Source organism: Podarcis tiliguerta (genome assembly GCF_965153285.1).
Source record: "Podarcis tiliguerta genome assembly, chromosome: 18".
NCBI lineage: Eukaryota > Metazoa > Chordata > Lepidosauria > Squamata > Lacertidae > Podarcis > Podarcis tiliguerta.
In genome coordinates, this window is record NC_139551.1 from 11476628 (window position 1) to 11503319 (window position 26692).

At 51.3% G+C, this 26692-nt stretch overlaps 3 protein-coding genes and 1 long non-coding RNA gene across 20 annotated transcripts in view; 2 read left to right on the plus strand and 2 right to left on the minus strand.

The window, feature by feature from the left end:
- LOC310668492 (uncharacterized protein) overlaps nucleotides 1–26222 on the minus strand; it is a 150941-nt gene extending 124719 nt beyond the window's left edge. For 3 of the 9 annotated variants that reach the window (XM_083421850.1, XM_083421848.1, XM_083421846.1), the window contains exons 1-2: nucleotides 22455–23293; nucleotides 22070–22137 (exon numbers count right to left, since the gene is read on the minus strand). In XM_083421850.1, coding sequence (XP_083277976.1) covers nucleotides 22070–22137; nucleotides 22455–22737 — 351 coding nt within the window. In that variant the 5' untranslated portion in view covers nucleotides 22738–23293. The other 6 variants (XM_083421849.1, XM_083421853.1, XM_083421854.1 and 3 more) reach the window with 6 other exon arrangements.
- LOC310668477 (uncharacterized protein) lies at nucleotides 1002–6182 on the plus strand. Of its 7 annotated transcripts, none has more exons than XR_014506695.1 (7): nucleotides 1017–1161; nucleotides 1691–1783; nucleotides 2068–2217; nucleotides 2783–2878; nucleotides 3759–4166; nucleotides 5263–5370; nucleotides 5792–6182. XR_014506695.1 is itself a non-coding variant. In XM_083421819.1 (7 exons), exons 1-6 carry the CDS (start codon nucleotides 1147–1149, stop codon nucleotides 5366–5368), a joined length of 882 nt encoding a protein of 293 aa, XP_083277945.1. In that variant the 5' UTR covers nucleotides 1017–1146; the 3' UTR covers nucleotides 5369–5370; nucleotides 5792–5905. The 7 variants fall into 7 exon arrangements, 5 of the variants coding, with proteins under 5 accessions (XP_083277944.1, XP_083277945.1, XP_083277943.1 ...); XR_014506696.1 differs by having other exon boundaries at nucleotides 2065–2217; nucleotides 5792–5905; XM_083421819.1 differs by having other exon boundaries at nucleotides 2065–2217; nucleotides 3759–4177; nucleotides 5792–5905.
- ARMC6 (armadillo repeat containing 6) lies at nucleotides 9048–18151 on the minus strand. Of its 2 annotated transcripts, none has more exons than XM_083421705.1 (8): nucleotides 18089–18151; nucleotides 16027–16153; nucleotides 15812–15894; nucleotides 14359–14929; nucleotides 13189–13334; nucleotides 11841–11972; nucleotides 10932–11069; nucleotides 9048–9505 (listed from the first exon to the last, which is right to left on the minus strand). In XM_083421705.1, exons 2-8 carry the CDS (start codon nucleotides 16145–16147, stop codon nucleotides 9293–9295), a joined length of 1404 nt encoding a protein of 467 aa, XP_083277831.1. In that variant the 5' UTR covers nucleotides 16148–16153; nucleotides 18089–18151; the 3' UTR covers nucleotides 9048–9292. The 2 variants fall into 2 exon arrangements, with proteins under 2 accessions (XP_083277831.1, XP_083277830.1); XM_083421704.1 differs by lacking the exon at nucleotides 18089–18151 and adding an exon at nucleotides 17975–18057.
- On the plus strand, nucleotides 18483–21015 carry LOC310668632. 2 transcript variants are annotated; one of them, XR_014506729.1, is made up of 3 exons: nucleotides 18483–18510; nucleotides 20619–20777; nucleotides 20907–21015. It is a non-coding gene; the product is annotated as an uncharacterized lncRNA (long non-coding RNA). The 2 variants fall into 2 exon arrangements; XR_014506730.1 differs by lacking the exon at nucleotides 18483–18510 and adding an exon at nucleotides 18550–18571.
- Nucleotides 26223–26692: the final 470 nt, after the last annotated feature.

Sequence of the window (26692 nt, forward strand, 5' to 3'; positions counted from 1 at the left end):
AGGTGAAAGAATGTACCTTCAGTTTCTTTACATTTCCAGCATTTATTATTGGGCAAGTGATAAATTTTTGCTAGCTTGACTGGTGTCATGTACCATCTATATATCTTTTTCATAATATTCTCTCTTATGGCATTACATGCCGTAAATTTCATTTATTTATGTGTTTATATTTGATGAAGATATGCATTTTAACAGTATTGCAAATTTATTTGTGACTACGCACAAAAATGAATACACCGGAAAGTGATTGCAATGTACACACAGTTAAGCAGTATAAATATGTGTGAACAATGTTCTTAAAAACAATTGTTAACGATGCCTAATATCTTTCTTATTGTGATTAGTGTTACCTTTATTGCTACTAATACCAGTGACTTACAAGATCAAGCCCTATTCTGGGGTCTGGAAACCAAGCCTTATCGGTTTGTTTAGCCTGGAGAAACTGAGAGCCATCTTCCAATATCTCGAGGGCTGCCACATGGAAGAGGGAACAAGCTTGTTTTCTCCTGTTCTGGAGAGTACGACTCGAACCCATGACTTCAAGTTACCAGAAAGGAGATTCCAACCAAACATCGGGAAGAACCTTCTGACAGAAAGAGCTGTCCGAGAGTGGAGAATGGACTACCTAGGAAGGTGGCGGCCTCTCCTTCCTTGGAGGTTTTTAAGCAGAGGTTGGATGGCCATCTGTTATGAATGAACTAGCTGAGATTCCTCATTGCAGGGGGTTGGGCTAGATGACCCTTGGGTCCCTTCCAACTCTATGATTCTATAAGTACCAGTGATAAGACAGTCCACAAAAGGAAAAGGGGCTGGAATGGAGGAGGGCAGGGGAAAGAAAACTCCTGGCACTCATTCTTTCATGCTACAGAACTAAAAGATTTCCCCGCTTTTCTTCTTCTTTTTCTCTGGGGTGCTGTGTTAAGCGCTCACCCTAAGGGGAAACAGCCCCCCCCCCCTTAGAAGAAGTGGACTGGTCGGAACCTGTCTATGACATTGGCTCAGAATCCCAGCCTCACTGTGCAGTTGAGTGCCCCCCCCCCACCCCACCCAGCCTTGGGTCAGCAGCCTGTGAGTGGCTAGTTTGGGCTGGGACAGAATCGGAAAATCTGGGGACAGCGAGAAAGCCGGAGCAAAACCTGAAGATCAATGGCTGGGAAACTGGTGAGGGGACCACTCTCTATTGCTAATGGGAAGTTGCTAAGGGTGTTTTGAGTCCTTATTCTCTTGTTTCAGTTATGGGTGCCTTGAGTTTAAATGTTTTAATGTGTTCCAGAAATGCTCATCTTTTGCATTTTAATGTTTGTGTTACTTGTTTTTATATTTGGGAATGAGCTGCTTATGACACTTGAATTACTAAATGTATAATAATAATTCTCTTTCTCCCTCTGCTGCAATCATTCTTTCTTGAAACCCCCTTGTTCCACGTGGCTTCGATCCCATTAGCTTCTACCCAGCGTAGACCCATTCAGAGTCATGGGCTGGAGTTATTCCTTCTCATTCATTTCAATGGGTCTACTCTGAGCATGGCTGATGTCAGATACAAGCCAGAGCCCCAGGATGACATTCCTGGAAGGGCTTTTGCCTCCGCCTCTTCCTCATGCGGACACCCTCCCTCTTGTCAGCCTCCTACTGTAGCTTCCTTGGGGCAGAGACCTGCTCTCCCCTCACCCTTCTCCCTCTTCCTCCACAGTTCCCCGAAACAGATATTGGGGATTCCGAGGATGTGTGCAGGAGGAGCCCCCTGAGCTTAGAAACCCTGGGGGGCTCTGAAGACATCAAAGAGGTACGTGGCAGACAGAGGAGGGCCACCTTCTGGACCGGTCGGGAGCAAGGGGGCAGGCAGGCAGGCAGGGGGCTGCTGAGGGCAGGCTGTGTTTGCTGCCACACTCGTCCTGATGGACCAGCCCCCCAAGGCGCCAGGGCTGGAGGGCTTCCCTGGCAAGCAAAGCAATGCGGGCAGGAGGGTTTGGCTTCCGGGTTCCTCCCTGTCTCATTCTGGGCTGCTCTCTTTTTCTTCACTGTCCCCCACCCCACCCACCCCCTTGGGGGTCCTGTCTCTGCCAGCAGTCGGCATCTGAGGGCCAAGAACCTCGTGACAAAGCGGCTAGCAAGGAGGAAGAGCCCAAGGAAGACCCGGGCAGCCCCCTGGAGGGAGAAGGCGAGGGCAAGAAGGAGGCCCCCAGACCACAGGGCACAGATTTGCTGGATTTTCGATGGGTAGGTAGCAGCAGCCCAGGGGGCAATTGGCAGAAGGGGAGGGGGGCATATCAACCCCACAACTGTTGCAACAAGGTCCTCACACTCCCCACACAGGGAGGAAGGAGAATCCAGAACATTGGTGTGCAAGCCCTTATATAGACTTTTGAAATTGCCCACCCTGTAGCCCAAGACCCCCCCAAGGACATACATCACAGAAGGAGGCGTCTACAGCAGACATCCTGTCTGTCAGGATACCTGTTAATGGTCACTGATTGCATTGCCTGGGCACCCTGGCTATTCTTTTGTAATGGCAAATACTCAGTTCCTGAATCCAGATCACAGGCTCACTCTATTCATGCACAAATATGCCCTTAAGACAGGATTTGGGAGGTCCCTGAGAGAGTTAAATTGGTTTCAGGACTGCTCTCCTCTACTATTTCAGACACGTGGTTTATATACTTATGTTTGTGTTTGCCTTGTACATTTATGAACAGGTCTTTTATATCTGAGACCTTAGAATTCTTATAACACTGTTCTTCAAACTTCTTCATATTGCTATTTTTGTTTGGAATTTGTCCCACAGCTGCAGGAAAAGGAAGAAAAGGGGTTACTACAAGAGCAGCCATGGCTCCCACCTGACGACAACAAAGAAGACCCCCCAGAGCCCAGAGTCAAAGAGGTCAGAAGCGTGTAGTAATTGAGTCCTAGGAACTGCCTGCCACCAGAACTGGTGAGAGGGCAGGATTGGGTGGCCCTAAGTTGGAGTGGGTGGCCCTTGAACACAACTCCCAAGAAAAGAGTGCACAAATTTCTATGGAACAGGGCTGGGAAGATGTGGCCCTCCAGATGTGGCTGGACTGAACTGCAACTCCCGTAGTCACTGCATGCTCGCTGGGAGTTATAGTTTTTCAACATCTGGATGGCCAAAGGGATAGATTTAGGAATAAGGGCTGAAATTTGAATAGCAACACAATCCACCACTCCACACTAGGGGGGCTGAGAACCAGGATAGTACAGGGTTGTTACTTACAAGGTGAAACAATGGAGCATGATTTCACTTCTTGCTTGGCAATGATGGTTTCCACCCACCCACCCATTAATGCAGAGACACGGGTGCGCATGCCCCAATCTCCAGGGGATCCAGGCAAGATACGCTTTTCAGCATCGTGATATATCACCAGCTAAACATCACGATGTCCCCCTATATCTCGATGTCTGAAATAAAGTTGCAGCTGTGTAGAGCCCTTGGCTGGCTTCATGGTTTCCCCCAGGCTGGGATTTTTGCATAGCAGACGAACACGCAGATCATGATTTACAATATATTGCCAGGTCAAAAATCATGAAACCTCAGGAAAAGCGGGGCGTTCCCTTCTGGGAGCAAATCAGGAACCGGGACGGCTTCTGTAAATCTGGGAGTGTCCTAGGAAAATAGGGAGTCTTGGAGGGTCTCAATTCTCCCAAACCAACCCTGCAATCCTACAGATCTAACACTCCAGCGCGACTCAGTTTCACTTCATTAGATTGCAGCTTTGTTTTCTTTCTTCTCTGAAAAATTCAAGGTCTCTCCTTATGACAATGCTAAGCCAGACCAGCTTGCAAGGGCCACAGCGGATCACGAGGCTTATTACTTGGCCGATGACGAGGAAACGCTCCTGGGCGACTCCTGCGCCTCCACAGGCTACTTCCCCTGCTACCGGACCTACGAGGAGTTCCCCCGCTACCAGCCCCCCGGGCGCCCCGAGGACAGAGAGAGTGGGGCCCCCCGAGCGGGCAGAAAGAAGATCCCCCCCACAAAGGGGCAGGGAGCCCCCCAAAGCCCCCCATCGCCCCTGCCAGCGGCCAGTGTGAGCAGGAAGTGCCCTCAAAAGAGGAAAAACCGAGGGGCCCCGGAGAAGGAGCAGGCCCCAGAAGGGGGGCTGAAGCCGCGGCTGCAAGACCAGCGCTCCCTGCCCCCCAACCCAGAGCAGGTGGGCGCGATGTGAGTTCAAATTCTGGGCAGGGCCCAGCAAGCATACCCTCCTAATTTAATCCAATGGAAATAGGGACGTATTATTCAACAATAATAATTTTATTTTTATACCCTGTACATCTAACTGGGTTGCCCCAGCCACTCTAGACAGCTTCCAGCATATATAAAGAGCATTGAAAAACTCTGCAGGGCTGCCTTCAGATGTCCTCAAAAGGTTGTTACTTATCTCCTTTGCTCGGGGTTCACATGACTCCATGCATTTCCCCGATGAAAACAGGACGTCCTGAGGAAAAGCGGGACATTCCGGGATCACATAGAAAACCGGGGCGGCTTCTGTAAATCTGGGTCCGTCCCTGGGAAAAAGGGCCGGTGGGAGAGTCTGCAGCAGGGCTTGTGGCGCAGCGGTCGAGTGCCGTGGCTTTGCAGGGGACGAGGTCCAAGGTCGCCCCCAGGTGTGCAGCTGCCTTGTGGGAGCAGCTGTTAGTTCGCCACACCTGAGCTGTGTGGATCCTCAGAGATCTCCTGCTCCCTGCAGCTCCTTCCAGAGCCCTGGGGTCAGGCACAGGCGAGCAAGGCTCTCTTGTCAGTGAAACTGACTCTTCACTCAGGGAAATGAACAGACAACTCGGCCTAGTGGTCTCAGCAAGCCTTCACAGCAGGTCTTGCCCCTCTGGAGCCATTGCCAGGACTGAAGCTCCCTGCCTTCCAACTCTCTAAGGCTTCTCCTCTCCCAGACGTTTCCCTAGCAATCTCAAACTGTGTCTGCACACAGTCAACCCTGTTCCATTTCTCTGTGCATCCTCAGAGACCCAGGGCAGGGGAGCTTGGGGCAGCCGGAAAGGGAGACTCTTCTGAACTGCTCCCTGTCTCAGGCTCTCCCTGCTCCCTAAACCCTGCTGCCCCGTCAGCGTCCGGCTCCTCCTCTCATTCCTCTCACCTCTCCTCCTCCGTGTCCCACCACCAGTCCCCTGATTCTGGGCCTGCCTCCTCGGGGGTCTCCCTCGATAGATGTTTATTTCCTTGACATCTGAAGGGCTGGGTGCCACTACCGAGAAGGCTCTGAGCCTGGTTCGCTGTAACCTCACTTCTCGCAGGGAGGGAACCAGCAGAAGACCCTCGGAGCCGGACCTCAGTGGCTGGGCTGAACGATGGGGAGATGCTGCTTCGGGTATACAGGGCCGAGGCCATTTAGGGCTTTAAAGGTCAGCACCAGGCCCTTGAATTGTGCTTGGAAACGTACTGGGAGCCAGCGTAGGTCTTTCAGGACCGATGTTATGTGGTCCCAGTCACTAGTCTAGTTGCCGCATTCAAGGTTAGTTGTTTCCAAGTCACCTTCCAAGGCAGCCCCAGGGAGAGCGCATTGCAGTAGTCCAAGCGGGAAGTAACCAGGGCATGGACTGCTCTGACGAGACAGGGAGCAGGCAGGGAGGGTCTCAGATGGAGCTAGTAGCCCTGGACACAGAATTGACCTGCGCCTCCATGGACAGCTGAGAGTCCAAAAGGACCCCCAGGCTGTGCACCTGCTCCTTTGGGGGCACAGTTACCCTACTCAGGACCATCTAAATAGTAACCAGTTTCCCAGAATCCCTTGGGCTGGAGGTAACTTGTTTGCTTTTCTCGCAGGTCAGGCTAGAGACGCAAGGAGGAAGAACAAGTCCCCAGCAGTGCCCTTCTGCTGGGAGTCGCCCCTCAGTCAAGGAGAATCACAACACCCCCCCAGAGCCCCACACGACCCCCTCACGCCTCAGCCTCCAATTCCTGGTCTCCTGGGTCCGGAAGATCTTCAGGAAAGCCCCGTCGCCGCAACCTCCACCACAACCCAGCACCAGCAGTGGGGCGCAAGTGGGGAGGCCGCTGGCCAGGCGGCTGGGGCGGTGGATTGCCCAGTACCGCGGTCGCATCCACCCCCAGTCGATGTGACTCAGACCTTGGGGGCCCGGTTGGGGTGTGTTGCAGGGTATTTTGCAGAAGCCAACCATTTCCATTAAAATTCCCGCTTTCTTCTTGGCTCACAGCACAGAACTAAAACATGAGAGTCGTTTCACATCGCCACATGGGCACCACGGGTGGCTGGAGCACTGGCTGGGATGACCCTGCGATTGGAACCCTTTTTATACTACGCCTCTTCCAGTGTACAGACTTGGCCTCCCCCCTTTGGGGAGGTACTATGGGGAGCGATTAGGATTTTCACGGCACGGGAGGAGGGTGTGTGGCTCAAGGAGCCAGCCAGCAATAAAGGGAGTAAGTGAAGTGTTTATTGGAAGAAACGGCTTCCTCAAGGGTGCCAGGCCCAATGAGCACAGCAATTCTTCTCAGCCGATCTTGCCCCAAGGAGGCAGAGACTAAAGGTGGCCACTTCCCACAGCTGCCCATCGTCCCCTTCTCCCATGGGGCCTTCCCAAGCAGCCTGAGACTCTGCCTGCCTCCCAAGCGCCTGCCTCTGCCTCTCCCTCTTCATACCTCTTCTAGTGCTGGGAGACCAGGGGAAAGGGGAGACATCCTGGCTCCTTCACCAGCCTGACTCACCTGTGCCTCTTGGCATCTCTCCCTTCAAGGCTGAAACGCACCCTTGCTCTCCCTCCTCCACAGTTGGAGGCAGCAAGGTCCTAAATACCAGTTGCTGGGATCACAGGTGGAGAGCCTTGCCAATTTGTAAGGCAAGGCCAGGATGCTGGGCCAATGTTTCCTTTCCTGATCCATCAGGGATCTACTTAGGCCTTTGCGTACACAGTGCTACTATTGAGTGAAGAACCCTTTCGGGGGGAGGGTCACCTCGCAGCCAGTTGGGATGAACCTGGCAGCTTCTGGGAAGCAACTTTTGGCTCTCCGTAAGCGAGACCCAGCTCAGTAGTGGAACATATGCTATGTACGCAGAAGGCCACAGGTTCAATCTCCAGGGGAGACGGAGGAAAGAGCCGTAGTCAAAACCCAAGGCAGTTTTTGACAGCAAGGACCAAGCTAGACAAAACAAGGATCTTAGTTTTTGTGTGTGTGCACACTCACACAACAGCTTTACAGAGCCCAATGGGTGGGGTGCCTGCAACTCTTCAGATACTGATGGGGTGGTAGGGGAGGGGTGGTACCTCTGTGGGGGGTCATGTTGTGCTCCTTCTGGGGTAGTTTGTCCACCTTTGGTCCCCACCTGCACCCAACTCTCACCTGTGGCTCCCAGATGCCGTCAGCAGGCGACAGCGGCCACAATCCTGGGAGCAGCTTCGATAGGCTGGCTAAATCGGGTGAGGGGAGCCAATGGGTCTCAAACCCTCCGTGATTCAGGGGCTTCCTTCCCCTGCATGTGAAGCCAGGCTCAGACGGAGGGAGTGGACGAGACCAAGAGGGAGTCAGTGGTCAAGAAGGCGCTTTCTGCATGTGCTATAGAGGGGAGTGAGGGGCCGGTGGGGCTTGTCCACCTGGGAAGGGAGCCTGTCTAGAAGAAAATTCTGCCTTGTGGGACATCTCTGAGAGAGAAAAGGCTCAGGAGTAAGCCCTACGCAAATCCAGAGTGGAGTCCCTAAGGCGGTTGGGTGGCGTCTTATCCGCCTCCTTCTGGCAACTCCTGCAGCCCAGCTGGTGCCCAACATCTTGCTCTGATTTCCTTTGGACCCCCTCAGTGAGGCCGAGAGGGGGGTCTTGTCACCTGGGCAGCCCAGGACCTTCAGACACACTGCCCAGGCATGTGCCCTGGGAAGGTCACTTCCATTCTGCCAACACAGCCATTCACCCCTGGAGGCGCACTCCATTGTCTCTCGAGACAGGCGGATGCCACACCCACCCACCGCCATCATCTCAGACCACTGGCTGGAGGAACTTTTGATGGGGCTCCGGAGGTTCCCCCCCCAGCTCTAAGAGGCATTCCCTGCTCTTGGAAGAGCATCCCTCTTCTGATTAGAGGCATTTTCCTTCCTCGTGCAGCCGGTCAGGAATGTCTCCTCTTAGGACCAGGGAAGGAAAACCTGCAGAGTCTGGGTGTTGCTGGATTCCGTCTCCCATCACTCCCGCCTGTCTGCAATGCCGGCTGGGCTGAGGGAAGCTGGAGTCCCGTGACATCAGGAGAGCTCCTCCCTGTCTCTGCCAAACAAGCTTCTTCAGAAAGAAAAACTGAAGCCTTCGACTTGTATCTTTTATGCTCATTCCTTCACGCTGCTCCCTGCTTACATCATACCCTCCAACATTTCTCTCATGAAAATAAGGACATCCATCCTAAGGCATGGGTAGGCAAACTAAGGCAAACAATCGCCTTCCAAATCTGGCCCACGGACGGTCCGGTAATCAGTGTGTTTTTACATGAGTAGAATGTGCCCTTTTATTTAAAATGCATCTCTAGGTTATTTGTGGGGCATAGGAATTTGTTCATTTCCCCCCTTCCAAAATATAGTCTGCCCCCCCCACAAGGTCTGAGGGACAGTGGACCTGCCCCCTGATGAAAAAGGTTGCTGATCCCTGTCCTAAGGAATAGCAGGACATTCTGGGATCAATCAGAAACCGGGACGGCTTCTGTAAATCTGGGACTGTCCCTGGAAAAAAGGAATACGTGGAGGGTCTGTTCTTGGAAACATGCTTTGAGGCCAAAGCCCCAAAGGCCAGCAATCTGCTCCAGCTTCTGAGAGATTCTCCCAAGCATCTCATAAGGGCTGAAAACTTGACTTTAAAAAAAGAAAGAAAGAAACGGAGGATGTGAGAGCGCCAACTTTTATCCAACTAGAATGAGAATGGTTGAGTTGGAAGAGATTCCCGGGTCCTCTAGTCCACAGGAATCTCAGCTGATGGCAACCCAAGAGCCAGGGTAGGGCCAAAATACAAGTGTAAATGGAACAAGCAGCCTGCCAGCCTTCTCCCCACCCACCACCACCATTGTTGCTGCTTTTTGCTCTTGGCCACTCCATTTTCTAGGGTCGGCCAGTCAAGTTCTTGAAGCGGCAGATATTTAAAATAACAACAAAAGCCGCACAGAAGACGGCGCAGAAAAGTAAATGGCGGCGCACCGGTAAATTTCCGGGGCCTGTGCCGCTAATGGCAGCCAAGGCCAACACCCTCCTTCTCCCTTGGGCTGCGTTTATTCCCGTCCATCTTGCTCTCCGCTCATCCCCACCGCTTCCAACCCCCGTTTCCTGGCGTCTCTGGGTGTCAGCGCGCCAGGCTGCCCTTCTGGCCCGTCCAGAGCTCCCTCAGCTCCACCTGGCAGCCCAGGTCCCTCAAGGCGGCCTTGGCCACGTCCTCGCACGTCCGGTGGGCGGCCCGGGCCTCGGCGATCAAGTCCTCAGCGCCCATGTCCAGAATGAGCTGGGAGAAATCCCGCGTGTGGGAGACGAGGTTGCGGATCAGCATGCAGGCTTGTTTCTGGACCAGGAAAGAGAAAAATGGCAAACGATTCGCTTCGTTAGCAGAAGAAAGCGCCCAGCGTCGCCTGGGAACTCTGAGAAGCAACAACAAAAATATCAGTGCCGTTTCGATTCAAAATGATTCAAAATGTCGCATCCGAACGTAGGCCGAAACCTGCGCCTTGATCTCAAGGACCACTATGCAATTTTTGAATAAAATCAGCACCATTTTGAAAGGTTCTGCTCGCCACCTTGAGTCAAAACTTGTTACGCAGGCAGAAAACTGCTCCTTGATCTCAGAAACCATCACGCAGACATTGCCTATGATACCTTAAGAGATGTCCAAATGTAAGGGGAGAGGAGAGAAACAGCTCTCCAAAATATACAGCACCTTAAACAACATTGATACACCTCCTAAATGGTTTACACTTAATTAAAGTGTAAATTAATTACAAAATTATAATGTTCATAATGCCAATAAAATCAACAGTGTGTTAAAAAAGGTATATAATATTGCGCTCTAGGGATTCATTGTGTGGTTTTCCAGTATGGTGTTAAGATGTTCCTGTTAATTTCAGTGGGCCTTCTGAGTAGGACTAATACTACTAATAATAACCGTCTAATTATTTATGCCCGCCTCTCTGGCTGGGGTTCCCCAGTCGCTTTGGGTGGCCTCCAACACACATAAAAACAAAATAGAACATCAAACATAAAAAGCTTCCCAATACAGGGCTGCCTTCAGATGTCTTCTAAAAGTCAGGTAGTAGTTTATCTCCTTGACGTCTGATGGGAGGGTGTTCCACATGGGGGGTGCTACCACCGAGAAGGCCCTTTGCCTGGTTCCCTGTGCTGAAGCCGTTTAGGGCTTTCAAGGTCAGCACCAACACTTTGAATTGTGCTTGGAAATATACTGGGAGCCAATGTAGGTCTTTCAGGACAGGTGTAATACAATCTTGGTGGCCACTCCCAGTCAGCAGTCTACCTGCCGCGTTCTGGATTAGTTGTAGTTTCTGGGTCACCTTTAAAGGTAGCCCCACATAGAGCGCATTGCAGTAGTCCAAGCAAGAGATAACCAGAACATGTGCCACTCTGGCGACACAGTCTGCGGGCAGGGAGGGTCTCAGCCTGCGTACCAGGTGGAGCTGGGAGACAGCTGCCTGGACACAGAACTGACCTGCGCCTCCATGGACAGCTGTGAGTCCAAAATGACTCCCAGGCTTCGCACCTGGTCCTTCAGGGGCACAGTTACCCCATTCAGGACCAGGGAGTCCCCCACACCTGCCTGCCCCCTGTCCCCCAGAAACAGTAGTTCCAACACCAGACGCAGCCCATCTTATACCCTTGTGGGAAAGCAGGCTTGATACCTTCAGAGGTAATTGTGGTTACGCCAGGACAGAGGGTGGGTGAAAGAGCGACTCCTGTCTCTTACAGCGCAAAACTGTTACCTGCACGCCAGCTTCCTTGGGGTGCATCTTCATGGCCTGCAGCGCTGCCAAGGCCCCGCCCCCTTCCATGATGACCCGGCAGTTCTCGGGCTTCCGCAGCGCCAGCATGCACAAGGCCGCACAACTCTGCTCACACACCTGAGGGCGGAAACACAGGCAGCCATGTTCAAACGACTGACGACACACTTGCATTTTTATTATATAGCAAGCTTGACGCCACTCTTGCATTTTATTGTACAGTAATATTATTTCTGCAACCTTAAGTTCTTTTCAAGTGCTTTTAATATAGTGTAACATTTATTTGTTTATTAAATTTGCATGCCACCACTGTGGAAGGACGTGTGGATCTAGAATTGGCCTCCACAGTAACTCACAAACTCACATTTAAAACTGTGTTTATGGAAGACAATCTTACTCAACTACGAATGATCACTGAAGAAGAGGAAGAAGTCATCACTCAGTGAGCTTCATGGCCTCATTGGGAGGGGTCTCTTGGGTCCTATACTGACCCTCTAACCCAGAGGTTTTCAACATTTTTGAGTCCACGACTCCCTTGACCAACTACGTTCTTTCTGCGGCACCCTGTGGGGCTCAGGAGCCCAGTTAGCTCACCCCTTTCCTGGTGAACCAGCAGCCCCTCATCCCTTTTTGAGCACTTTCCCTTGTTGTGCGTTCCCTCAGCCTCCTCTCCTCTCCCCTCTTCTTGGGAGTCCTCTAGGCAGCCACTGCTGACACCCCGCTGCCCTAAAGAGAGATGCCTTTAAGCTGCTTGGAGGAAGAGGCGGGATAAATGCAACAGACCAGCCAATAAATGGAAGCTTCCTCATAGGATCATAGAGTTGGAAGAGACCACAAGGGCCATCGAGTCCAACCCCCTGCCAAGCAAGTCCTCTACCGACACCCACTCACCAAAGGGCTGCCGAGGTGCCGAGTCATGGCCAGCACGATGAGGTCTGTCCCTCCGGCATTGACGATGGCGTCCTTCACGTCGTCGTTGCCCGCGATCGCCTGGATGGCGCTCATCACCTGCTTCACCAGGTCCTACAATCCGCAGCGGAAGGGCAAAGACCCAAGGCGTGAGAACAGGTTTGAAAAGAAAGCCTCGCGGTCGCAGAGTTGGAAGGGAGCCTGGGGGTCCTCTAGTCCCACCCGCTGCAATGCAGGAATCCCGGCTCCAGCATCCAGGACAGACGGCCAGCCCACCAAGTCAGCTAAAGTTTAGATCTGGGGTGGAGAAGCAAATACTAAGATACTGGAAAAACAAATACTATTTTTTTTTTAAGGTAGCGGCTGTAGCTCCAAGGCAGAGCATCTGCTTCCCAAGAGTCTAGATTCAGGCAGGTGGTCTGATGCAATCGGAATAAAAAATTGTCCAGTGACACCTTTGAGACCAACTCAGGTGTTATCTGAAGAGGTGTGCATGCACACAAAAGCTTCTACCCAGAACAAACTTAGCTGGTCTCTAAGGTGCTAATGGGCATTTATTAATTATTTATTATTATTATTATTATTTCGACTCCTTTCCAAGATGATGATGAAGATTTCTATCCCGCCCTCCATCTGAAGATCACAGGGCAGTTTGCAATATAAGAACACAAGAAATACTATAATAACAAACAAAAACTCCGCCATGCAAAGTTTAAAAGGCCAGAGAGTGTTCTTTTCATTACTAATATTACCCAACGCAAGCCCACGGAACTGAAAATGGTCGTCTGCGCTGCAGTTGGGACAGCCTCCCTAACGCTTTTGACTTTTATGTATCTGAAAGTCCCTTTGCTTTTAGCTGCTTTTACCCAAAAAAGAGGGGGGGGGGGAGTTTTGGAGCATTGCTGAGAAAACTCTCAAAAGTCCCTGATCCCGTTGGAATCATTATTCTGAAATCAACTTTTCCAGGAGGAGTTTGGTCTCAGACTTCCTTTCAAACAAAACACAGACCAAGAAAAACTAAAAAAAAAAAAGAGTGAAAATGAGTGTAATCCTGTCCCCTGGAACCCTGGGGAACGGCTGCCAACCAGTGTCGGTAATACTGAGCTAGATGGATTGCTGGGACAATGCAATATGAAGATGCTGCCTAGATTTTTAGTCCATCAGTCCTTCCTTCAGAATAATGAGGACTGAAATCTTGATTTATTTTGATCCACTGCATATTCATGGATCAGGCCAGCCCTGCCTGGAGTGCCCCTGCCAGTCAGAGTAGGCACTACTGGGTTGGACAGCCACAATGATCGGACATGGCAGCTACCTACATTCGTAGTACCTGGTGGTCAATGCAGTCGGCCAGCAGCGCCACCATGAAGTTTAAACCGCCCAGGTCCACAATCTCCTGGCAGAACTCGTTCCGGACAGAGAGGCGCCCCAGAGTGGCACAGATCTCCCTCAGGACGCTGCAGTCGTCGGGGAAGGCTGAGAGGAGGAGGAGGAAGAGAAAGCGAGATGGTTTGTGAATCGTACCTGGTTGTGAAAAGTAAAAGTGAGCTTTTGGGCTTCATACATGCAGAAGGAAAGAAAAGGAATTTGAAAAATGGCAATTACTGATTCATTGAGGATTTGATGATTTGTGGAGTAACCTCACTTGTAGATAAGAATAAGAATAAGAATAAGAATATATTATTTATACCTGGCCCATCTGGCTGGGTTTCCCCAGCCACTCTGGCTGGCTTCCAACAAAGATTAAAACAGCAGTCATTAAAAACTTCCCTAAACAGGGCTGCCTTCAGATGTCACCTAAACGTCTGATAGTTGTTTATTTCCTTGACATCTGATGGGAGGGCGTTCCACAGGGCGGGTGCCACTACTGAGAAGGCCCTCTGCCTGGTTCCCCGTTAACTTGGCTTCTCGCAGTGAGGGAACCGCCAGAAGGTCCTCAGCGCTAGATCTCTGTGTCTGGGCAGAACAATGGGGGTGGAGACGCTCCTTCAGGTATACTGGGCCGAGGCCGTTGAGGACTTTCAGGGTCAACACCAACACAGCTGCCCCATTCAGGACCAGGGAGTCCCCCACACCTGCCCGCCCCCTGTCTCCCAAGAACAGTACTTCTGTCGTGAAGTCAATCCTCAATATTGCAAATGTTGAAATACCGTACGTGCAGGAATTGGCAAGCAGAGAGCCGATGGTTCAGAACAAGTAGGTTTAATGGAATGAGCACTGGAAATAACCCGGGAATCAAAGCAGCAACAAGAGGAGACCTTGCGTGGAGTGTGGGAAACCTATTTGGGGGGAAATGGCGTGGAATAGGGAAAATCAATAAAAAGGATTTGGCAAAAAGCCGACAACACCCCAAACCACTTCTTGGTTGTCTTTGATTGGCGTTGGAAAGACAGAGAGGGAGGTCTTGCCTCCGGTAACGCTAGAATCGAATCCCCCCCCCCCTGGCCTGACCCAGAAGGGCTCTCCTTGCGTTCCCCTGGGTGGGGAGGAAGGGGCAAACCTTTGGCGGCTTCGATGAGGACCCTCAGTCCGCCGTGCTCCGTCACGATCATCTTGGCGTGCTCGTGGGCGTGGCCAAAGGGCACCCGGATATCGTCGTCGAAGGTCATGAAGCGCAGCCCCGCGCAGGCCTCCCGGACCACATCGGCCCGGTCCCCATGGCGGACAATGGCCCCCACCAGCAGGGAGAGGACGCCGCCTTTCACCAGGTCCTGCCGGTTCTGCTCGTGCTTGAGGGACGCCTGCCGGACGCAGCGGATGGTGGCCAGGGTCAGGTCGCCATCATCCTGCCGCTCCCGCAAGACCCGCAGAAGCAGCTCCTGCCCGGGGGCATCGAGGAAGTCGGGCTGGCCGTCCAGGAGGGCGGAGAGGGCGCGGAGGGCGCGGAGGAGGGAGCAGCCTTCCTCACCAGCCAGGCGGCAGGCGGCCAGCACGGCAGGATAAGCGCCCTTCTGCCCCGCCAAGTAGCGGACGGCCATCTCCTGCCGGCACTGCTCCGCAAAGCTCACCAGCAGCTCGTCCACCGCGCCCGAGTCGGCATCAGCAACTGCCTTCTGCAAGGAGTCCAGCGTCTGCGGAAGGAAAGGAGCGAGTAATAGCTGGTTTCCAACATTCTGGGAAATCGCCAGCTACGCATTGCGACACACCAGGAGATCACAATGGCTGATACAAGGACAGGGCTGGTGTTTAACATTGCGATACCATTTTGCACCTGGCTAGGTGAAGATGCCTGGGTGCCAGGAAGGCGCCTGGCCTCTCCACCACCTGGAGGGGCCTGCCTGGGGGTCCTTGGCTTTGGGCTGTTTTCACACACACATACCCCATCCTGTAGAACTCCATTTCATCGGCACAATCAGAATGAATTTCAGGAAAGCCCTATTTAAAAATATGACCTTCGAACCGTCTAGCCCCCAAATGGCAAGTACGCATTCTACTCTGCTGACCGTAACCCTGGTTTAAGGAGCCGTTTGATGCCCAGCTTATATATTTGACCTTCTGATGCTTAACACCGAGTCAGACCATTGAGCTCAGTATTACAGAACAGGTGCTGCCCACCCACTGAGCTGTGCTCCTTTCCTAAGAAATAAACCAAGATTCTAGTGCTCATGGTTTAAAGAGGAATACAGTCATACTTCGTGTTGCGTTCCGCTCATGTTACGGACTTCCAGCATACGAATGTGGCAAACCCAGAAGTGTTTACTTCCGGGTTCGCCACCTGTGCATGCGCAGAAGAGGCGCTCTAGTTGCGGATGTTTTGGGGGTGCAAACGGCACCCTGAAACGGATTAAGTCTGCCACTAGAGGTACCACTGTAGAGGGAACATTCCCAGCCCAACTTCAGGATGCCCGGGATTCAGCCTGAGCTCCTTGTGGTGCCACTGGGCCATGGCCCCTTCCCAAAGCGACCCCTGGGGCTTTCATCCTTTCTTGGGCGGCCCCAGGCACCCTTCTCACCTGCAAAACAGCATGCTGTGGCTCTTGCCCATCCGCAGAGGCGGAATTGGGGGCTGTCTTCACTATGTTGCTTAAGTCAACACCTGCAGAAAAGACACAGAGCGGTTGGGGCAGTGAGTAGGGGTCCTCAGTAGGGATTCGTAGAATAGCAGAGAAGGCTGTGCCAGCTCAGGTCTACCCAGCCAGATAAAAACATCTCTTCGCAAAAACCACACCTTGAGACTCAAACTGCTGGACGGCTTCGATCACGGCCTCTTCCGGATCCATGCCAAGGTCGCTGATGTTCTCCTGCACAACATCGTCAAACGTCTCCTGGGTGATCCGCTTGGCCGCCATTCCGACCTGAGGATCAAGAGTTTTACAGTTGGAAGGGACCCCGAGGAACATCTAGTCCAACCCCCTGCAATGCAGGAATCTCTCCTCAAGCATCCATGACAGACGGACGGCCGCCCAACCTCTGCTTCCAAACCTCCAAGGAAGGAGCGCCCACAAGAGAACGGTTTACGTATGGTGGTGTGTGTTCTTCTTATAAATGAAAGATACTGTATAGGATCCCCAAAGAAAAGGGAGGAGCGTAGCTGAGGGTTTAGAGCACCCAATTTGCCTGCAGACAAGCTCAGCTTCAGTCCCCGATGACCACTCCGTGGGCCGTGACAGGTATTGGCTGAAACTCTGGAGAGCCACCGCTGGTCAGCGTATACAATACTGAGCTAGACTGACCAATGGTCTCCTGCAGAACAAGGCAGTCACTTATGCCCCTGTCAGTGCTAGAAACTCAGATATACTATAAGCTAGGTGCCAAATGGGTCCTTAAACCAAGGCTGCAGTCGCTAAAGAGTTTAAAGAGGTCGGAACAGGCCAATAGATGTGTGGACTGTCCCTGGATCAGGGGACTTTTCTTCTTTGAGTTTTCAAAGCTCTTAACCTTGCTCAGGGTTGTCCTCTGAACTAGCCAGATGTTTAACTGAGAATCAATCTCAGTCAATGCATAAAGTAAGACTTTAGAGCCGTCTTGCCCCAAAATGGCAACTAGACATTCTGCTTATTTTTAACCCAAAGAGCTCACTGTGACATACAAACGTCTCCCCGCCCCTTCCCTTTTTATCATCACATCAGCCCTACCAGGTAGGTTAGGATGAGAGAAAGACCGGCCCAAGGTAATTCCGTGAGCTTCATGGCCAAGTGCAGATTTCAAACCTGGTCTTTCTGATTCTGGTTCTGGCAGCTGTAACCTCGGTTTAAGGTGCGATTTGGTGGTTAGCTTATATGTCTGAGTTTCTAACACTGCTTGGAAGAGTGTCCAATGGAACGCAGGGGGGTCTTTTCTGCTGAGTAATCAGTTTCAGATTGTGCATGAACAAGACATTCTTTCATGCAGAAGGTGGGAAGGTTAATCAGCACCACAGATCTGAAAAATAAAATGCTCCCTTTCCAAATGCTGCATCCTGCCTGAAAATCCCCTATGAATTTCCTTTTCAGAAGATCTGCAGCCTGAGGCTTTTCAGACCTTTTAAAAAGCTGATCCGTTTCCCCCTTGCTGCTAATAGGTTTTATAGTACTGTATGTGCTCCCATAGCTTTTGAATGGCATTTTAAAATGTAGCCTGCTAGGCCATGTTGACTTTTGTTCATTGTTTTATGATATTTGGATTATTTTGCATTAATTTTATTTTTAAAGATCTGTCGGTCTCTGGAAGATTTGCAATGAACAGCAATATAAAAAATACGAAAACGATTAAATAAATTATTTTTAAAAAATCAAGGTCAGGGCTCAGCACTGGTGCAGGGGAGTAGAGGGGGGTGAAAAACATACAGAAGGATTGATCAGAATGCCTCCTTTTATTTTATTATAAACACCAGTCTACCGTGACTGGCAGCATACACCCAGTCTTAGAAGCTGGACTGAAAGCTGGGCTCAAAGGTGGTGAGATAACCAGCTGCTTCCCCAAACCCCTGGAGCTGAGATGCCTCCAAGGGCTCAAATATTATTATATATTTATCATTAGTATCGTTACAAACCCCGAAGCACAACCTGAATATCAGAACGCGGTATGGAAAGCAGTCTCGAGCCCTCACGACCCCCTCCTCCTCCAGCCCCGAAGACGCAGCCTGAGAGGCAGCTGTGCCTCTGAGCACACACAGAGTGCGGCGACCCCCCCCCCACCTCCTGACACCCACCACCAACGGCTCCCGCCCCTGACTGGGGTGGGGACACCGGGGCTCTGAGCATGGGCAGAGCGCAACCCCCCCCCCAGCTTCTATTATTGCATCACTTCACCTGGCGTGTCCCTCGGCGCTCGCCGTCCCGTCAAAGACTCCGCATTGGCCGCCAGGGTCGTTAAGTTTGTCTCCCGGCGGCTGCCGTCCGCGAAAGGGGGAAACCGCCCCAAGCAGCGCGTGCGCAGAGCGTGCCCGGCCCCCCCTTTTAACGGCCAGCTTAACGGCCAGTGTACTGCGCCTGCGCTGGCCTGAGGCAAGCCGAACTCCGCGGGGCGTCGAGCTCGCCCAGCCCTCCCTCAGGAATGGCCTCCTTCGCCTCTCGTCCGCCGCAGAGGCCGCTCGTCCCCCTCGACCCGGGCGGGAGGCCGCCTCCCCTTGAAAGCGCCCCCGGCCTTCGCGACGCCTTTTGCGCAGAGAGGCCGGGAGAGGGAACTGGGCTTTGTGCGCATGCGCCAGACTGAAAGCGCGAGGAAGAGGCTGGTAAGTTGGCAACCCCGAAAAGAAGAGCTTCCCAGCCCTCCGCGTGTTCTTGCTGCCGCAGGTCTTGCTTTCATACGTTAAGTGCTTCTGCTTTCTAAAACTGATTTTGGAAGCCGTGTTTTAGAATTGCCCGGATGGCATTGCTCAAGGGGGGGACATGGTTTATTTGGATTAAACTGAGGAAACCTTGCAGAGGGGTACTGTGGATACAAAAGGGATCCGTTCAGGAAACCCCGTTCGCATCCTGAAGCCAACGCAACCCGGGTCTGTGCGTCTGCGCGTGTCGCGATTCGGCGCTTCGTTTTGAGCGTCTGCGCATGCGCAAGCGGCGAAACCAGAATTGAGGTGCTCCGTTACTTCCGGGTCACCGCGGAGGCAACCCGAAAATATTCATCCCGGAGCTACTTCAGCCCGAGGTACGACTGCACTGGGAGGAGACGGGCAGGGAGGGCTTTTTTGTTTTTGAGGGGAGATGATAGAATATACTTGGTGTTGCTCTAGTCATGTCTGTAGGCGCCAGTCACCTGTGGCGTTTTAGGGGAGCGACAGTCGGGGGGGGGGGAAGAGATGTCGTGCTCCTTCTGGGGTCGTGTGTCCACCTTTGGTCCCCACCCTGCACTCCGCTCTCATCTGCGGCTCCCGGAAGCATTCAGCAGGCGACAGTGGCCACAATCCTGGGACCGGCTTCGACTGGCCGGCTAAAGCAGGTGAGGGGAGCCGATGGGTCTCAAACCCTTGTAGAGGAGGCAGGACCCTCAGTCTCGGCAACTGACCCATGGAATAAGCTGCTGTGCTCATTAGGCCTCACACTCCACCAAGTCTGTGCAGATTGTCTTCATGATAATAAAGACTTGCATGGTGGGATTTATTGCCAGCTGGCTCCTGACAGGTATGAGGGAGAATACTCCGCAGGCTTAATGACTTGGACCAATAATTCCAATGAAAAACAAATTCCTGGGATCCCAAGATATCAGCAAACAGAGAAGAATATCTGTTGCCTCCCTGCATGACTCTGCTCTGGCTTCAAGTGGCCTCTGAATGAAAAGCAACACTTCCTGGATTCTTCTAGTGCAGGGATGTGGACCATCTATACCCCTCCAGATGTTCTTCGGCTCCAGCTCCCACCAGCTCTCGACAACATATACCAGTTTCCCAGACTTGGGTTTCCAGCTGTTGTTGGATTACAACTCCCATCATCCCTAGCTACCAGGACCAGTGCTCAGGGATAATGGGAATTGTAGTCTAAAAACAGCAGGATGCTCAGGTTTGGGAAGCCCTGGCATATACAATGCTCAAAGGTGATGGGAGTCAGAGCGACAGTTTCGGGGGGGGGACATGTCGTGCTCCTTCTGGGGTCGTGTGTCCACCTTTGGTCCCCACCCTGCACTCCGCTCTCATCTGCGGCTCCCGGAAATATTCAGCAGGCGACAGTGGTCACAATCCTGGGGCCGGCTTCGACTGGCCGGCTAAAGCAGGAATCTCAGAAAGAGGATGTGATGCACCATCAGTCACACATTCGTTTTTGTCTAGAACTTACCATATTGATAAAAAACACCTTTTAAAAAACGGAGAAAGTGCTGCCTCCTTCCAAAACGGTGCCTGGAATGAGAGGCCTGCTAGGCCAGGTGTGATTTCCTTGACATCAGTGGGAATGTGCCCAGTTGAGGGTCCCACACTTTAAAGGAGGGTAGGGACAAACTGGAACGGGTGGGGAACAGTCCGATGAAGAAAGGTTGGAAGGGAGTGGACATGTTTAGCCTGGCTGGGGTAAAAGATGCCCCATTTGCGGGCAAAAGTCCTCCGCCCACGCAACCCTGCATCTACAAGGTTAACACAAGGCTGCCAGGGTGCCCGGTTGGTGGTAACCCAAGACAAGGCAGTGGCTTCCCGTTTGAGATGCCCTCACTCGTGAGGTGCATCCGTCTCCCTCGCTATTAGCTTCTATGAGAAATTTAAAGGTATCCCTGTTTAAACGAGGTATTCGGGAGTTGAAAGTCCTGTCCCTGGCAATTCTGAAGTTGTTTGCAGGGCTGCTGGTTGCTTTTAGGATTTGTTACCTGTTTTTAGAATAATTTTAATTTGGCGGCTTTTATGTTTTGTTATTGAAGTTTCAATGGATATCGGCAACTCCAAGGATGTGTGCAGGAGGAGCCAAATGGGACGTAACCCCTTGACCCCCAGAGAGACACTGACTCGGACCGGCCCTGAGCTTAGACCATGAAACCTACAAGAGCGACACCTTGGGAGACTCTGGATGCCTCAAGGAGGTGTGTGGCGGACAGAGGAGGAGGGAAGACGAAGGACAGCCTTGCAGGGTCCGGCCAGGTTGCAGGGGATTCTGGGAAGTCTCGCCCCTCTTCCCAGCACTGATGGGGAATTGTTTTCTTTTCTCACAGGTCAGATCAGCGAAGGAAGGTGGGAAAAAGAATCCCCAGCGGGGGTCATCTGCTCGGAGCCGCACCCCCGTCAAGGAGACTCCTGGTACCCCATCAGAGCCCCACGAGCAGTGGTGTTTCCTCATCCTCAAAGTGCCTCTGGGTGCATGCAGCTGCTGTGTTGGCGAATCCACCCCCTCAGCCGCGTGCTGAGCAGCCTCCTCTCTGCTTGTGCCCTGCTGGTGCTGGTTCTGGGTTCCAGTGGTGGCACTTATTTAAAGGCCTTTTGGACGCAGGCGATGAGGGAACGCAGGCCAAGGCACCAGGGGGTCTTGGGACTCCTTTTCCCGCTTTCCATTTCTAGCCTGACAATTCACCTCCAGATTCTGGGAAACTGCCATGATCATTAATCAGTCAATTGATTAATTTAATCTGTATGCCGTCCTTCACCTGAAGCTCTCAGGGAGGCTTGCAGCAGAAAAAGACAAAATAAAAACACAGCATACACATTAAAAACAAAAACGAACTCATAAGCCAACCTCCCAATCCACAAGCATGTTTAAAAGGCCATGCATTGTTTAATTAGCCAAAGGCCTGGTTCTAGAGCAGAAAGGCCACTACCATTGTGCTACGAGCCCTGCTGGGCACCTCTCAGAATCCGAACTCACCCCGCACCCTACCTGCTTCGCATCTCCAGCAGCCTCCAGGCTGTCAGAACAAACATGGATGGCTCCCGCCTCCTTTCTGGGCTGGGCAGAGAGTGCTGGTCCTGCTCATCTGACCTTCAAAGATGTTTCTTCTTTTTTTTGCACTTCCATGCCATGATAGGCGAGGGAGGGCTGCTGTGGGGTCACTGGCCCGCAGGAGAGGTACTCCTACAGTTCACCTGGAAACGCATGCAAACAGATAACTTACAAGATAAATACTGAACCAAAAGCAACCTAAGAAAAATAACTTTTTTTTAAATGACTGGATAAACCACTCATTCAATTGACTGATTGCTTGGAGGAGTTCCAGATAAATATATAGATTGTAATATTTATTATTATCATCTATATACTTAGACATAGGAGCAAGGGGCTGGGGCGAGACGGGACTGCAACCCCCCAACCCAGCCCTGTTTCACGCAGGTCAGCGCCATGACCTCCCTGCACATGTGGAGAATGGATTCCCCATGGAATTACCACAAACTCCAATGGTTGATTCACTCCAGCCTCCTTCATGGTTTGGCGTCTCAGGAGCCTTTTTTGTCCTAGGAGACAGAAAGGAAAATAAAAAACAGAGGAAGAGGTTACAGGTGGGAAATGTCCGGGAATCCCAAAGTTTAAATTCAGAGACCTAGACTCAGGATCCAGCCTGGACCTCAACCTTTCCCTGTTCCCTCCCTGTGTCCTATTAAAGCTTGTAAGCCCCTCGGGGCAGGGACCTTTTGATCAAGGGTCATGCGCAGTGATGGCGCAAAGAAATAATAGGAAAGTAATTTCACCAGGCTCCTGCCCCGTGCAAGCTGAAGCCTGCTAGGCGCCTTTCCTGAATACTCCAAAGCCAAGCCCTGGCTCTATGGCTCACCTGAATTAATGGAATCTTCTTGCTTCCAAGTTTGGAGAGAGCCCCTTCTTTCTGCATTGAACGGCCACATGCTCAGAACGATGGCGGCTGTGCTGCTCAGAGCGATGGCGGCTGTGTCCAGCTTAGCTTCAGCCCCCCCCCCCTCGTGCCCCCTTCTAGAACCCACCGCTCTCAACCGACTCTCACCTGCCCCCCCTTCAAACTCCCTTTCCAAGCCTCCTTCCAGCTCCCATCTCCACCAGAATTCCACTCTCTCTCTTCCCCCTCCCTCCCTGCTTGACATTCCCTTTGGAATTGTAATAGCATCACCTCACAATAATAATATTGCCACTCATTTCCTCTAGGCCTCCTATCTTGAGAATCCATCTTCTCTACAGGTCTCTCACGGTCATCTGACAGGCATCCCCCTTGCAGGGCATTATAAGGCTTGCTTGCAAAGCAGCACTTTGTGACATCAGCTGGCCAACGGGCCAGGCTGCTGGGTTGTCCGGCAGCTGAATGAAGAAAAATAAAACCAGACTTGCAGAGGCGAGGGAGGGCTGGTGTGGGGTCACTGGCCCTCGGGAGGGGTACTCCTCCTGTTCAGCGGGATACGCATGCAAACAGATAACTTACAAGATAAATACTGAACCAAAAGCAACCTAAGAAAAATACCTTTTTTTTAATGACTGGATAAACCACTCATTCAATTGTATCACCTCTTGACTGATTGCTTGGAGGAGTTCCAGATAAATATATAGATGATTATATTTATTATTATCATCTATGTACTTAGACATATTTCTGGACATCTTTTTGAGGCAATTTTGTGCCCCACCCCTCACCTACGTCCCTCGCGGGGGCCCATCTCACCACCCCCTAGCTAGGGCCCTGCCTGGACCACAGAGAAACCCTCTCCATAAAAGTACAGGATCTCTAAATCCGGCCTGGGATCACCTGGAAACACTTCCCCTGCCACACAAGGTCACAACGTACCTCCGGATTTTGCTGGGTTTCCCTGCACCGCTGGGCTGCTGCTGGTTCCCCAAACCACGGCCCTGCAAAGGAAGAAGGACATTGTACTCTAGGGGGGCAGAACAAGCACCCCTGCCAGGCTGCCCATGCCCACGTCACCACAGGCTGCCAGCCTGCTCCTGGCTTGGAAGGAGGGGAGCGAGGGGCTGGGGCGAGACGGGACTGCAACCCCCCAACCCAGCCCTGTTTCACGCAGGTCAGCGCCATGACCTCCCTGCACATGTGGGGAATGGATTCCCCTTGGAATTAACTTACCACAATCTCCAATATTTGACTCCAGTTCACTCCAGCCTCCTTCATCTTTGGGCGTCTCAGGAGCCTTTTTTGTCCTAGGAGACAGAAAGGAAAATAAAAAACAGAGGAAGAGGTTACAGGTGGGAAAATGTCTGGGAATCCCAAAGTCTAAACTCAGAGACCTAGACTCAGGATCCAGCCTGGACCTCAACCTTTCCCTGTTCCCTCCCTGTGTCCTATTAAAGATTGTAAGCCCCTCGGGGCAGGGACCTATCAATGAAGGGTCATGTGCAGCAATGGCGCAAAGAAATAATTCGGAAGTAATTTCACCAGGCTCCTGCCCCATGCAAGCTGAAGCCTGCTAGGCGCCTTTCCTGAATACTCCAAAGCCAAGCCCTGGATCCATGGCTCACCTGAATTAATGGAATCCTCTTGCTGCCAAGTTTGGAGAGACCCCCTTCTTTCGGCATTGAACGGCCACATGCTCAGAACGATGCTCAGAGCAATGGCGGCTGTGTCCAGCTCAGCTTCAGCCCCCCCCCCTCGTGCCCCCTTCTAGAACCCAGCGCTCTCAACCGACTCTCACCTGCCCCCCCTTCAAACTCCCTTTCCAAGCCTCCTTCCATCTTCCGTCTCCACCAGAATTCCACTCTCTCTCTTCCCCCTCCCTCCCTGCTTGACATTCCCTTTGGGATTGTAATAGCATCACCTCACAATAATAATAATGCCGCTCATCTCCTCTAGGCCTCCTACCTTGAGAATCCATCTTTCTCTACCAAGTCTCACTGTCATCTGACAGGCATCCCCCTTGCAGGGCATAATAAGGCTTGCTTGCAAAGCAGCACTTTGTGACATCAGCTGGCAAACGGGCCAGGCTGCTGGGTTGTCCGGCAGCTGAATGAAGAAAAATAAAACCAGACTTGCAGAGGCGAGGGAGGGCTGCTGTGTGTTCCCTGGCCCTCGGGAGGGGTACTCCTCCTGTTCAGCGGGATACGCATGCAAACAGATAACTTACAAGATAAATACTGAACCAAAAGCAACCTAAGAAAAATACCTTTTTTTTAATGACTGGATAAACCACTCATTCAATTGTATCACCACTTGACTGAATTTGTCTTTACCTCCTGCCCTTCCAAGCCACTACAGTTGCCCTACGAGCCCTGCTGGGCACCTCTCAGAATCCGAACTCACCCCGCACCCTTCCTGCTTCCTTCTCCAGCATCCTTCTTGCTGTTGCAGCAGACATTCAGGGCTCCTGCCTCCTCCTAGACTACATTCAGAGATGAAAAAGCAACAGAGCGTAAGGTCCTCCTTTTGCTGCAAAATAACTGTTTATGAATACAGATTCAAGTCCCAGAAAGTGCCAGCAAAAACAAATAGGTTTTTCCTTTGAATATCAAAACAGAATAAAACTATACAATATTTTAAGGAAGGAAGAGGATTCACTCCCGGCTCACGGGCTCCACTGAGAGGCCCTGTTTCATGGATGCTTTTGTGGAGATTCCTGCATTGCAGGGGGGTTGGACTAGTTGACCCTTCCAATTCTATGATTCTGTGTAGTTCCCGCTACATATAAAATGGTTTGGTATTTTTACAGGGGAGATTGGATCAGTTGTAGAAGGGTTAGGCCAGAGACCGAGTGCCCAAACTGCAACCCAAAACCCACTTATTTCTCGCAAAGTGCCAACATGGCAGTTTAACCTGTATAACAGTTTTTCTGTGTGTTTCACGCTTCTTCTGTATGACTGCTATTGTGATAAATAATCCTTCATAAGAGTTATTGCCTTACATTCTTCATTAAAATTATCTTGCCATTGATATATAATTTTATGGTATAACGCAGTGCTTTTTTTCTAAAAAAATGTTTTGGGGTACTCTCATTTTGACACAAGAAAAAAAGCGAAATACAAAAATAATACGTTATATTAAAATGATCACATGTCAGGGACCGTTCTGAGGAGGGCTGCACTGAGGAGGAATGGCGGGGACAGAGTAGAGGGTTGGAACAGCGGTTTGCAGAGGGACATAGTTCAGAAGGCAGAAGTTGGGAAATACTAGTTGGGGAACAGCTAGGAGAAGAAACACTGGCAGGGAGAGGGTTAACAGATTCACAGTCTCTAGACAGCATTTCTCCACTGCCCTCCCCAAAGTCTCAGATTAGGAGACATAGAAGCGATGTAGGTTCATCGGGACCGAAGAGGGTGGGCTCTTTAATTACTAGGAGATGTGTTCTTTGCTCTCTCGCTGTGATTATTAAAGTTTCTAAGTAGTAAGAAGAGTCCTTTTCCTTTGTTCTGCTATCCACGGCCAAGTGGGGAGGAAGCCGGTTCTCCAAAGCCTGACATCAGAGGACAATATAGGGACCATTGGGATCTCATTACTATGAGCAGTCCATGGAAGCAATAGAAAATTGTTTGCATTAAGCACTCAATATCTTTTTATATGTGACAGTTGCAGCTAAAATGGTGTATGTGAAAAAATGGAAAGAAAAAGAAGTACCCACGAAAGAAATCTGGCAGAATAAATTGGTAGAATAGACAGTATAGAATCATAGAATCATAGAGTTGGAAGAGACCACAAGGGCCCTCGAGTCCAACCCCCTGCCAAGCAGGAAACACCATCAGAGCACTCCTGACATATGGTTGTCAAGCCTCTGCTTAAAGACCTCCAAAGAAGGAGACTCCACCACACTCCTTGGCAGCAAATTCCACTGTCGAACAGCTCTTACTGTCAGGAAGTTCTTCCTAAGGTTTAGGTGGAATCTTCTTTCTTGTAGTTTGGATCCATTGCTCCGTGTCCGCTTCTCTGGAGCAGCAGAAAACAACCTTTCTCCCTCCTCCATGTGACATCCCTTCATATATTTGAACATGGCTATCATATCAGTATTAGTAACTATTACCGCAAAATTAAGAAATAAGGATGAATCATGAATAACAGAAGTGTGGAACTGTTTTGGAGAATATTATTGAGGATACAATGTTCAATTTAAC

Bases quoted from the DNA above. Each gene is read 5' to 3' on its own strand.
- LOC310668477 (XM_083421817.1), top strand. The intron at 2,879-3,758 runs GTCAGAAGCGTG...GAAAAATTCAAG, and splicing joins CAGAGCCCAGAGTCAAAGAG to GTCTCTCCTTATGACAATGC. The intron at 4,167-5,791 runs GTGGGCGCGATG...CTTTTCTCGCAG, and splicing joins TGCCCCCCAACCCAGAGCAG to GTCAGGCTAGAGACGCAAGG.
- ARMC6 (XM_083421704.1), bottom strand. From the start codon at position 18,040: ATGCTCAGAGCCCCGGTGTCCCCACCCCAGTCAGGGGCGGGAGCCGTT. The intron at 14,930-15,811 runs GTGAGAAGGGTG...TTCCTTCCGCAG, and splicing joins CACAGCATGCTGTTTTGCAG to ACGCTGGACTCCTTGCAGAA. The intron at 11,973-13,188 runs GTACTACGAATG...TGCGGATTGTAG, and splicing joins CCGACTGCATTGACCACCAG to GACCTGGTGAAGCAGGTGAT.